General features: G+C 44.6%; 1 protein-coding gene across 1 annotated transcript; it reads right to left on the bottom strand.

Moving 5' to 3' along the window:
- Positions 1-287: 287 nt before the first annotated feature.
- On the bottom strand, positions 288-11074 carry LOC306931947 (segment polarity protein dishevelled homolog DVL-3-like). Its single transcript, XM_079513651.1, has 12 exons — positions 11068-11074; positions 8350-8503; positions 7305-7395; positions 7052-7121; positions 6513-6652; positions 5255-5331; positions 5009-5076; positions 3706-3786; positions 3401-3535; positions 2394-2561; positions 2067-2255; positions 288-1709 (listed from the first exon to the last, which is right to left on the bottom strand). The coding sequence occupies exons 2-12, from the start codon at positions 8469-8471 to the stop codon at positions 1411-1413; spliced, it is 1440 nt and encodes a 479-aa protein (XP_079369777.1). The 5' UTR covers positions 8472-8503; positions 11068-11074; the 3' UTR covers positions 288-1410.
- Positions 11075-12857: the final 1783 nt, after the last annotated feature.

Here is a 12857-nt window from a genome sequence, read left to right as displayed (position 1 = left end):
AGCAAGGCTTTTGCACACTTACAAGCGACAGGTGCGTAGGAGAGGGACAACCATACCAATTGCCTGACGTCAATTGTTTCCCTATTAACGTTTTTCACTGCATTTGAAGACAGAGTGCGGGTGTTTTTTCTTTTTCATGCATAGCCAACTCTAAAATGTAAAATGACACATATGTCGCACATATTTTCTGGTTTTAATGGGTTACACATTTTGGTAAAATAAATTAAGTGAGTCCCCTCCCTTTACCGACTGGGAGGAAATTAAAAGACAGACAACAGAATCACCTTTAGTCAATAAAACTATGTTTATAAATAAAACTTTGCTTGTTTCCTGATAAAACGGCATACAGTGATTCATTCTATCATTCACTTTCCAAACCATGTCATCTCTCTCTCTCTCTCTCTCTCTCTCTCTCTCTCTCTCTCTCTCTGATATGTCAGTAGTTGCTTGTAGAGCCTGTTGTACAGTAGATATCACCATGTTTCTGTGCAAATGTTTTTTTTTAATCATGTAAATAATAATAATGTGTAGTAAAGCTCACAATGCGTTGCAGCGCTGTTCAGTGATGAATCCATCCGAAGAGTATCATTATGTTATTAATACTGAATGGAAATGGTGCATTTCCAGTAAATGTTTTAGTTGATGAATGAATTAATGCTGTCACCTTGACTAATAGAATTGTAGTGTGTGTGTGTGTGTGTGTGTGTGTGTGTGTGTGTGTGTGTGTGTGTGTGTGTGTGTGTGTGTGTGTGTGTGTGTGTGTGTGTGTGTGTGCGCGCGCGCGTGTGTGTGTGTGTGTACTCGTGCGTGCGTATCCTGGTCTCGTCCGTTTATTACCTGCATGACGACACCTGATGGAAATGAACCGAACTCGAAAAACAAAAGACTTGTGTGTGTCACTTCTCAAATTTTGCCAAGTGCTTCTGTGTGTCTGTCAGCCTGTCTCTCAGAATGTGGACTTCATATTCATGTCCCGTTTAAAGTCCCAGTCCACATGGCGTGGTTGAAAGCCGCAGGAAATCCACCAATGTCAATTATGTTTCTCACCCCAAAAAACGTTCACGAAGGAAGCTTTACATGACCATTTTCATTTCTCTATCTTTGCCTTCATTTAGTATTCCGTATCCTATGAGTTATGCATGTATTTGATCCTCCAGAAAAACATCACACTCGTGTGAAGTGAGGGCCGCTCTTATTATCATACATCACATTCCGGCCAATCACTTTTGGCGTCCTCACTTTTTATGCCCTCAGCCAATGAAATCATCGCTATGGGGTACACACAGACACACAAAGCTGGGCATAGGAGGGAAAACACATTTTTTTGGGGGAGTGGGTCTTTAAACATAGCCAGTGTCAGCACATCGCAACCTCATCATGGTACATCATCAGTGGTACGTCCCGGGCGTGTCACATGACATCGACAAAGAACTCACTGGGGTTTCCCATGGCAAGACGGAAGGACTGCCTGGAGCCTGACACCTCCTGAGGCGGAGAGGAATCCTCTCCGCCCTCCTGACCCTGACCCTGCCCAGAGGGCGGAGCCTGTGCCGGGGGTGTGTCCGGGGGCGGGGAGGAGGACGGAAGAGGCGGGGCCTTGTCTGAGGAGGTGGAGAGGAGGAGCTCTGACTCACTGACTCCTGCTGCTGCTGCTGCTGCGCCTCCTTTCACCTCCTTCTGACTGCGGTTTGATCCGCTGCTGTGACTCCCTGAGAGGACAGACAGACAGACAGACAGACAGACAGACAGACAGACAGACAGACAGACAGACAGACAGACAGACAGACAGACAGACAGACAGACAGACAGACAGACAGACAGACAGACAGACAGACAGACATGCACGATCAGTATGTAGATATGTTACCTGATAAGCGAAAACAAACACCCTATATACTTCAATGACCGGAGTCCCCCAGGGGTCTAGTAGGTGGTGTGACCTTTTAGATTGGCTTTTCTCCGCCGAATGTTGGCCGCGGAATCGGGAGGTTACGGGTTAATGTGGCTAATGCAATGTAGACAGACAGACAGACAGACGGACGGACAGACATACAGACAGATCTCACCATCACTGTGGTGGCTCAGCTCTTCGGCTCCTCTCCAGAGTGGGAGGTGTTGGAGGAGGGAGTGGGGGGTGCTGTAGGGGTGTGGGGGGCAGTGAGGAGGGCGCAGGGAGGCCAACGTGTCCTGGTCAGAGCAACCCCCTCCCCGACTGGAAAGGTCACATGGATCTACCAGAGACAGAACCCCCATGCCTGAGAGGAGAGGAGAGGAGAGGAGAGGAGAGGAGAGGAGAAATGTATTAACTATTAAAGCATTTCAGAACAATAAGCATTAAACACAGACAGACAGACAGACAGACAGACAGACAGGAGAGACACGACATAACTCACTCCCACACAGGTCTCCAAAGATGTAGTAGCATTGCTCAGAGAAGGTGATCTTGTTGACGGTGTGTCTGATGTATCCGGCCTTAAGGAGGTTACTGGAGTATCTGCGAGCCTCCCGGCGGTCTGTGAAACCTTCCACGTTACGGTACAGCCAGTCCACTACATCTGAGCCTGCAGGAGAGAGAGAGAGAGAGAAAGAGAGAGAGAGAGAGAGTCCTTCAGAACGGTGATGAGTTAGAGCACTTCTATGATGTGAATCGTTTGCCAGCCAAGTCTATGGACATTAATGGTGCCTTTTCTTTTTTTGCTTTTCTTCCTTCCTTGTGAATCTTTTACCACATGGGTTACAGTTTCTTGGCTTGTTTCTTGTATGAAACAAAATTAGTTACAAGATGTATGTATTTATATCGGCCACATGTCGTCGGTCTTACGTTGTCATTTAGTGCCATAAACAAACATTAAGGTCCATAGACTTGGCTTGCAAATGATTTTGTCATAAGTGCTCTAAACAAATATTAATCACTTATACCGCCATTGCAGTAGATGTACGTCAATTAAAGCCTATTATTTAATCCAACGCTCAACGCCATTGCCATAGATCAGGCTTTCCCAAACTGTGGTGCGCGCACCCCTAGTGGTGCGTGGACGACCTGCAGTGTGTGACATGAAAAGGGTAATGGCAGACAGTTTATAGTGTTATTTAACACAAACGTCAAAATACGGTATACTGGGTGGCAGTATATACCCTGTCCAATAACATACATGCATACATAAATAGAGAGGGAAATCTGGAGCTCTCTGGTGGAGCTGTTGCCCCCGTGACCCGACTACGGATAAGCGGTTGAAGATATACATAAATAAATATTATTTATGTATAATAATAATAATTTTAGTAATCAATTGTTGTCCCCACACCACTTTACAACACTTTACAAGCTATAAATACTATTATTATTATTATTATTATTATTATTATTATTATTATTATTATTGCTGTTGTATATTCTGACCAATGAAAGCGTTGGGGATGGTAATCTTCAACCACATCCTGTCGCGAACCTCCAGCCCCGACTGTGGATTGGCCATCGCTTTGGCAACCATTGCCATGTCACTATGAATGGACAGCTGACAGTCCTCCTGCAAAGCTGAGAGAGAGGGAGAGAGAGAGAGAGAGAGAGAGAGAGAGAGAATATTGGTACAACCACTCAAGCCCTATACATTATACCAATGGTTCTCAAACGCTTTAATTTCAAGGAGCCCCACTTGGCATGCATTAGGACCACAGACCCAGTGTTTGGATATAGTGATTGGTTACCATAGTGAGGCTGGAGTCCTGTTGTCATGGCGACAGTGTGAGACACCCAGGCTGCGGGATCTATGGGCCGGACGGGTTCACCTGACACAATAACACACCATAACACATTTAATAGAGCACCAACGTCTGACAGCATTGCCCCTAGAGGGCGCTATCCGGCTGGGTCACCAATACAAAAAATCAGTCGCCAGAATCAAAAGGGTCTAAAGTGGTTAACATGGAGATTTATGAATTATTAACCTGCCTGCTACGCTCCACAACAGATGCCTTCTATAAAATATGGGACCCATATTTGCGATTTATTGGCCCTCAATTACGGGTTCCTTGACAGAAGCGATACCGCTAACCTTGATGGATACTTAGGATCATCATTCCTTGTTTATTTACTTTATTTTAATTTTCTTTTTACCTTCTGCTGTGGGTATTAATACTGTTACTGTCTTATTTTTTATTTTCTCTGTGTAGTTTGACACCCAAGCACCAGACAATGTGTCCAAATATAATTTGTATTTGTATTTTTTTATTTTATGGTCCGATGTAGGTATGTATATCTGTGTCCTTTGTTTTGCACCGTGTCTAAGCTGAGCTGTCTGTGTTTGTTTTTGTTATGTCTGCGTCATAAGATTTAAAAATCTATAAAAAAAGAGTTTGAAGTTGAACGGGCTTATAGTGTTGCTGCAGGAGAAAAACACACACATTCAAACAACAGCTAGTCTTCCTCAGGCGAACCTATAGGCAACTTTAACACTTTCCCTCGCATTAACGAATTAATTGATGTAGAACAGCTTATGTTTTCATTGTTTAATTCGCGCTTTTAATACGTTTTAAGACTTACAGGGTTTCCATCGGACAGAGTGTGATAGGTGACGTGTTCGGATGACGTCACCGGAACAACAATAGTCGCACTGGCTTGCTAAGGCTTCTGGGAAATTGAGGCTCAATGCATTCCAATGGCAATGGCGGCGTGCAATGGGTGGCTCTGTCCTACGCTCTTCGTTATTGATGGGCAGTTTGGATTATTTTTCAACACGACGACAAAGGTTCACACCATTTTAAGGTGGATTTTCATGAAACGGAACGATGATGTCGGCGGGGTGGTTCTTCAAAGGTTAGTGAAAAACTAGGCAGGCAAATGGGGATTGCGATGTTTTTATCCCGCAGTCGAACTAATTAATGAACTAAGTTAATTGGTCGGTCATTTCAAAGCCATGCTACTGTAATTGGGCTCAAAAATGGAAATAACGAAATAAATATAACTGAATAAAACTAATAAAAATGGTATTTGTGTATGCCATATACTCACTCCTGGGCAGTGTGAAACAACCTCGTGGGTTAGGATCCCAACACTTAGCCACTGTCAGCGTGACTGGACTGCAACACGCACGCACGCACGCACACGCGCACACGCGCACACACACACACACACACACACACACACACACACACACACACACACACACACACACACACACACACACACACACACCGATTAATGTACTGGAGATGGGTTTCAGTGAACAGGTTACAGTGAACGGGGTTTGTTACTCACCCTGGTTTGTGGACGATTTCCCTGAGCACTCTGACAGCATCATCATTACTCATGTTCTCAAAGTTGATGTCATTAACCTGAGGAGACAGACAGAATGTAACAACAACGTATACCAGGGCTTCTCAAAGGGTCCCTTATTGACGCAGTCAGTCCAGCGGTAATATTTGGAATTTAATGTATCAATGTCGCTTCAGTTTAACCACTTGTCTCAGACCCTCTATACAGTACTTAGTAAAACGGGCCCGAGTTAAACTGTACTTGGTGCGTTCTTTTTCAGAGTACACTACAGCAGAATAAGTATAAGTTGTAGATCTAATATTATTAGCAGCTTTTTGGTCCCCAGAATAGGAAGGCTGGGGTTTAAATGGTTAAACACACAGTATAAAAGTTATTTTCTTATATTGTCTTCCTAAAGGAAACACATGAAATATTTACATATTTACCTACCATTAAAGATAAGGTGCAACGGCTTTTTGGAGCATTTTATTTTGAAGTTTCACTCTGAAAGCTGTGTGTTTTTGAACCATCAGGGCGTCACATCCCTTCAGGCTATGGGACATAGCTCTGCTACATGCACAACGTGTGCATGTGCGTGCAGTTTGTTTGTTTACAAAGTCACAGAGAGACGGGCAGCAAAGCTTGTGGCTTATTTCTAACCTATAATGTTTTCAGATACATATTTTAGCGTGCTGATTAAGTTTAAAACGTGTTGACACTGTCTGGATGTCATCTTGAATCTTGAGATTCAAAACAGAGTAGTTCTGTGTAATCAAAACCAGCTGTGTATGGAGGACGCGCAGCGATGGGAAGCGATGATTCATTTTTATTCATTCAAGACTCGACACATCATCACACAGCACGTTTTCATTCAAAGGAAGACATTTTAAATTAGATTTTATGGACTTTTGATATAAAAATACACAAAAATGGAAACTTTCCGTTGACCACGGATATGGTCTTAAGCCCAAACCTTCAAAACCGTTTTGTCCCAATCCGACCGTTTGGTGTGGTTTGGGCTTAACTCTAAAAGTGTGAAAAAACATATTTTTCATTTCCCTACGTCTTTACTGACAAAAGGTGCTATAAAGTAACAATGTAAATCAGGGGCGTCGTGGATGAAGAAGTAATTTACAGGGGTGACAAAAAAAATTGAAATCCACTGCGATACAGATGTGATGCACGTCACACAAACGCACGCACGCACACACACACACACACACACACACACACACACACACACACACACACACACACACACCTGCAGTAGCATGTCCCCTGGTTCTATTCGTCCGTCCGAGGCTACGGCTCCTCCTTTCATGATGGATCCGATGTAGATCCCTCCGTCCCCTCTGTCGTTACTCTGACCTACTATACTGATGCCCAGGAAGTTGTACCTCTCTGATGGACGCACGCACGCACGCACGCACGCACGCAAGCACGCACGCACGCACGCACAGACAGACAGACAGACAGACAGACAGACAGACATAGGGATTGGCAAGAAATATAATTTAATAATAAGAGAAATGACCACTTAAGCCCCAGTAAAATATCGAAAATTGTTGTGATATACAAGCTCTCTACAAGCTTATAGATCAACTATTTTCGATATTGTTTGGCGAAAAGAGAAAATGTTCACCTATAATGACAATGACATAATGATGAAAATTTGGGATGCCAGGTTGAAAGTGGTTAATAAATGAATGGTCATACGATCATCTCAATTATAACACCTGTAGATGGACGGGCATCCATTAGTAGACAGGTTCACTATTGGCTGGTCACAGTGCTACTCACCCATATTTAAAGTGACAGTGACGATGTTGAGCGACATTGTGGAGTCAGTTACACTGCTGAACGATGAAGACTACATCCAAAGAGAGAGAGCGAGAGAGACAGAGAGAAGGAGAGAGAGGAAAGGAGAATGAAAGACAGATCATTCATAGTGAAGATGAAGACACACACAAAAGTCATAAAACCAAAAAAGTGCGTGCGTGCGTGCGTGCGTGCGTGCGTGCGTGCGTGCGTGCGTGCGTGCGTGCGTACATACCCTCTCCATGCGTTGTGGTTTTGGTTTCCGTCGGCGTCTGCGATGCCGTCTGATGAGATGGGATGAGCTACTCTTCTCTGATTCGCTAAGCCTGCCGTGACATCACAGGAAGGACAATGACATCAGCAAATGCATCATTACTTTAGATTTACTACACTGTGTCCCTTTCAGCTGTCGTATTGACTGTCTCTCCTACACTCTCCCTCTCAGCTGTCCTATTGACTGTCTCTACTACACTGTCTCTCTCTCAGCTGTCCTACTGTCTGTCTCTCCTACACTGTCCCTCTCTCAGCTGTCCTACTGTCTGTCTCTCCTACACTGTCTCTCTCTCAGCTGTCCTACTGTCTGTCTCTCCTACACGTCTCCCTCTCAGCTGTCCTACTGTCTGTCTCTTCTACACCTTCTCCCTCTCAGCTGTCCTACAGTCAGTCTCTCCTATACTGTCTCCTTCTCAGCTTTAGTACTGCTGGCTAAAATTGTCACAAGACCTCTCTGAGCCAATCCTGTGGAAGGTTGCATTGATAGATAATAGCTGAAGTGTGTGTGTGCTTAACTAGAGCATGAGATTTGAGCAAAGCACTTATATATTGTATAGAGGAGTGTCTGTGCGTGCATGTGTGTGTGTGTGTGTGTGTGTGTGTGTGTGTGTGTGTGTGTGTGTGTGTGTGTGTGTGTGTGTGTGTGTGCACCCATGTGTCTGTGTGTGGCCAATATAGAGGAGTGTGTTGCCGTGTGTGTATGTGTGTGTGTGTGTGTGTGTGTGTGTGTGTGTGTGTGTGTGTGTGTGTGCGTGCGTGCGTGCGTGCGTGCGTGCGTGCGTGCGTGCGTGCGTGCGTGCGTGCGTGCGTGCGTGCGTAGTGTGTGGCCAAGGCTTTCAAGGGTTAGTGAGTACTTTGACTCTATGGCAGATTGGCCTTCCCTATTGTATGTGTGTGTGTGTGTGTGTGTGTGTGTGTGTGTGTGTGTGTGTGTGTGTGTGTGTGTGTGTGTGTGTGTGTGTGTGTGTGTGTGTGTGTGTGTGTGCGTGTGTGTGCGTGCGTCTCACCTGCTTCCCGCACCATCCTCCTCTGACTCGTAGAAGCTGCTGATGTCTAATTCGCTGCTCAGCAGCGTTGAAGCGCTGTCGTACCCCGCTAGCTCCGCCCCCTTCCCCGCCCTCTGCTCCATTGGTCGAGAGGAGTTTCCGTTCAGCCTCGCACCTGCAAGGGGGCAGCAGAGAGGACAATGAGGGCTCTTTGAGCTGCTCTCAAAGGATCTCTCGCCATTTTATAGAGCTCAGTGTATGTCATGGGTTGCGGCCATCAGGACGTGAAGGAGCTGATGGGGGGAATAGCATTTGTATGACCTTTTCATATTTGTGGCTATGGGCAGAAGTGACAATGTGCTCTATAGAAGCTCTCTATAACAAATGATTGGAACTTGGGGTTGACAGGATGTTGTGTTCATGATATCTGGTGTTTTTGTTCAGAAATAAGCCCTCCAGTGGCTGGAGGACTGTTGCAGCATGAAGCGACAGAAACAACAGAAAAGAAGATCAAAGCTGCTATACAGAATCAAAGTGTAGCAGGTCTGACACTTTGACGCATTTCTCAATATTGTTACTGACAAACAACATCTGAAGTTGCCATTTCACCAACTATTATATATGTCCGTTCTTTCACTGTACTAAAATTTGAGCGACTGGTGCTGCCTACTGGCAATATCTCTTTCATTTTCCTCTCTGTATTTTTCGGGTCTAAAATGGTGATAAATGTTAAAGGGACACTTCACCCTTTTTGCCAAATAATATATATCAATGACGTTTATAAGATTTAGAACACTTTCCTGGCGTTATTTTTTGTGTATTCTCTGGGTTTAGATATTTTAGATTAACGGATGGCTCTGACGTCAGTGACACTCTTCCGTATTGCTACCGGACTACATTGTCTCCTCACACTGCAGCTAGACCAGCCCCAAAACACAGCCGTCACGGACACTGCGATTTGTTCCACCTACAACCTTCGTTGACCGCACCCCCACATGCGCATTTGTTATTGTGTTTGTGTCATGTCGCCGTTGTCAGCAGAGCAGCACCAGAGAGACGCGCTATGTTGCCACGAATCCCCCCCCCCCCCAACTCTAGATTTATTATAATGATATGACGTGACTTGCCATAAACCATCCATTAACTCCCCATTCATCCAATTTGCATCTGCTTGTATTAAACAACATTAAACTCACCAACATTGCAGCTGTAGGGAAAGCTTGAATATCCACTTTCAAACTGCAAAGCTTTTGTTTCATAAAAATCCACCGAATCTTTTTCCCACTCAGCTCTGCACTTAGTTTTTCTTCTTTTTTAGTTCTATCTCACTACTAGAACTTTCTGACTCTGAGGTAGATAAGATTTTTGGCTGTCAACAGCATCCATTTGTTTTTTCAATGTTGTGGACCGGAGCGTGGTGAAATAGTTGCTAAGATACGATCGTACCGTATTTGGCAACTAAAAGACCTGTCCCGTAATGAACCGATACGGGACGCACTTAATCCCGTATTTTTGTCTCGTGGAAAAATGACGTTATGGTGATTCTCAGTCACTCGCTCCCATGCAGTAATAAGAAGGGGCAGCCGACTGAGCTATAGGAACAGGAAAGCAAGACACTGGAACCTGGTGTCTGGAAGGGCGCTAGGCTCAGCTCATTGGTCAGTACTCTTCATAGGCATGCAGCAGAGCCAATCACTATGCAGTATCGTATCTTAGCAACTATTTCACCACGCTCCGGGTCCACAACATTGAAAAAACAAATGGATGCTGTTGACAGCCAAAAATCTTATCTACCTCAGAGTCAGAAAGTTCTAGTAGTGAGATAGAACTAAAAAAGAAGAAAAACTAAGTGCAGAGCTGAGTGGGAAAAAGATTCGGTGGATTTTTATGAAACAAAAGCTTTGCAGTTTGAAAGTGGATATTCAAGCTTTCCCTACAGCTGCAATGTTGGTGAGTTTAATGTTGTTTAATACAAGCAGATGCAAATTGGATGAATGGGGAGTTAATGGATGGTTTATGGCAAGTCACTTCATATCATTATAATAAATCTAGAGTTGGGGGGGGGGGGGGGGATTCGTGGCAACATAGCGCGTCTCTCTGGTGCTGCTCTGCTGACGACGGCGACATGACACAAACACAATAACAAATGCGCATGTGGGGGTGCGGTCAACGAAGGTTGTAGGTGGAACAAATCGCAGTGTCCGTGACGGCTGTGTTTTGGGGCTGGTCTAGCTGCAGTGTGAGGAGACAATGTAGTCCGGTAGCAATACGGAAGAGTGTCACTGACGTCAGAGCCATCCGTTAATCTAAAATATCTAAACCCAGACAATACACAAAAAATAACGCCAGGAAAGTGTTCTAAATCTTATAAACGTCATTGATATATATTATTTGGCAAAAAGGGTGAAGTGTCCCTTTAAGGTCGGGTCGAGCCTCGGCTCGGCTCAGTAGGGCTGTTCTGTTGTTTGTATTTGGGTACAAGTGGATATATTGCAGGACCAGGCGTATTTAAACGTTGCGGGCAGCCAGAAATCAAGTGTGGGAGGCAGGCGTGAAACCAGTGCAGGTGTACCAGAGTGGATCAGAGCCATAATGTATATTGGTCCTGCAATGTAGTTATTATATTTAAATATCTTATTTTTCCCCAGACAGTTGTATTCCATTAATTGAATGTAGGCTAGATGTCACCAGATGTAGCAACAGGCGCCTGCAGACATCTGTGATCTCTGAATCTCTTACCGCCTGTTTGCTCTCCTCTTCTCTCTCTCCGTTCATTCTCGGAATCCTCCTGAGCTCCTCGTGTGTTAGCACTGACACGCACGCACACGCACACGCACACGTACACGCACACGCACACGCACACACACACACACACACACACACACACACACACACACACTTTAACAATTTATTTATGTCCACACAAAGGAAATTGCATACAAAGACATAAATATTTCAGGAGCAGCAAAGTTACATCCAAAAAAATCAAGGCATACATGGTATAGAGAGTCGCAGTCGCAGAACGGGGAAAATAAATCCCCGTTCATTTTCCTCATAGACAGAAAGTATTTATTTAAAGACGTTTACGCCGCGGACAAAGCCAACTCTTGTCGTGACAAATCATGACAACAAACAAACATTTTCGGGCTGAACAAATAATTATAAAGAAGAAGAAAACGGCAGGTTACAACACTTTTTGTGTTGTTTTTCTTCTTTATAATTATTTGTTTGGTCCAAAATATTGTGTTTGTTGTCATGATTTGTCACGACAAGAGTTGGCTTTGTACGACGCTGATAAGGTCTTTAAATAAATACGTTTTGAAATGTCTATGGGAAAAATGCATTGGAAACTATTTCCTGGGCCTGGCGTCGTCATGAAAGGGGGCGGGACTGCGACACTCTATACAAGGAATGTATACAACAAGCATGTCAGCACTCTTTGGGCACAAGGAGTAGCGTAGGCGTCCTAAGTTCGAAACCCCCTCCAATAACCAGTCCATGTGGGACAGACACAGCGCTAGAAGGTCAGGTCCAACACATGTCTTACCAGTAGAGCTCACAGGAGGGGCCGCCAGGCAGCGTCGGCTGCCTGGCGGACGGTATACTCCATCGGTAAGCAGAACCTTCTTGTATGCAAGATTGCGATGGTGTTGAAACACACAATCCACAGAGGTTGCAAATGCATCTTAAATCTGCACCTACATTAACAGTGGTAGTTAGAATGGAGTCGTTTATGCCCAGGACACTGGGACACTGGACAATTGATTCCATGTTTTATAGGTTCTGTTATGAATGATCCTCCATAATAAATACATTTACCAGCTCAGTTTAACACAGTACCACGCTGCATTCACATTACAGGCAGCAGTGTAATGTGCTAGAAGCTGCTGCTAGAAGCTGCTAGAAGCTGCTGCTGATTGGCCAGGCCGTTTTGTGGCCGGGCATCAAGTCTGCCTGAGAGTTCCCAGATGGGAGCAGGAGGGGGGAACCCAGTGTACTCTCTGCTGCCCCATCTGGCGGAGTCAGGTTAGTGGCCAGCTACACTGCTGCCCAATTGACTCGCCATTGACAAGTTACTCATGTTAGATGACGACTTCACCAATTTTCAACCTACTGTATCTTCATATAATTGGTCCTCACTAAAGCTCATTATAATATAGTAGTACCATTTCTACCTGGCCTGTGTCTCAGAGGAGGGGCTGTGGACACTTCAGAAACCCGTCTACCAGTGACATCATCATCAATGGGGAATCCAAGCTAATAGAATCTGCAGGCTTTCTATTCCTGGAAAGCATGCTATAAAGAAAGCCATTGCTCTAACGTTCATACAAATCTGTCAAATGATGATGTCACTGGTAGACGGTTTCTGAGGTGTCCACAGCTCTCGTATGAGACACAGATAGATTTTGTTTTACCATTTTTTCATGAGCACTAGCGAGGACCAATTACATGAAGATAAGTTGCACATGGGTGAAGTCGTCCTTCAAAGTTAAATACTCCATTGTTTGTTAGAAGTGTCATTCCAAGAA

The sequence above is a fragment of the Electrona antarctica genome (genome assembly GCF_951216825.1).
Source record: "Electrona antarctica genome assembly, chromosome: 11".
NCBI classification, from domain to species: domain Eukaryota; kingdom Metazoa; phylum Chordata; class Actinopteri; order Myctophiformes; family Myctophidae; genus Electrona; species Electrona antarctica.
The sequence above is the reverse complement of the archived record's forward strand: the minus strand, read 5'-3'. Positions and strand labels throughout refer to the sequence as shown.

Excerpts from the sequence above, each read along its gene's own strand:
- LOC306931947 (XM_079513651.1), bottom strand. The coding sequence starts at position 8,471 with ATGGAGCAGAGGGCGGGGAAGGGGGCGGAGCTAGCGGGGTACGACAGC. Across the intron at positions 5,332-6,512 it reads CAGGGGACATGCTACTGCAG|GTTAATGACATCAACTTTGA; the intron begins GTGTGTGTGTGT and ends CTGTCTCCTCAG. Across the intron at positions 1,710-2,066 it reads GCTGAGCCACCACAGTGATG|GGAGTCACAGCAGCGGATCA; the intron begins GTGAGATCTGTC and ends CTGTCCTCTCAG.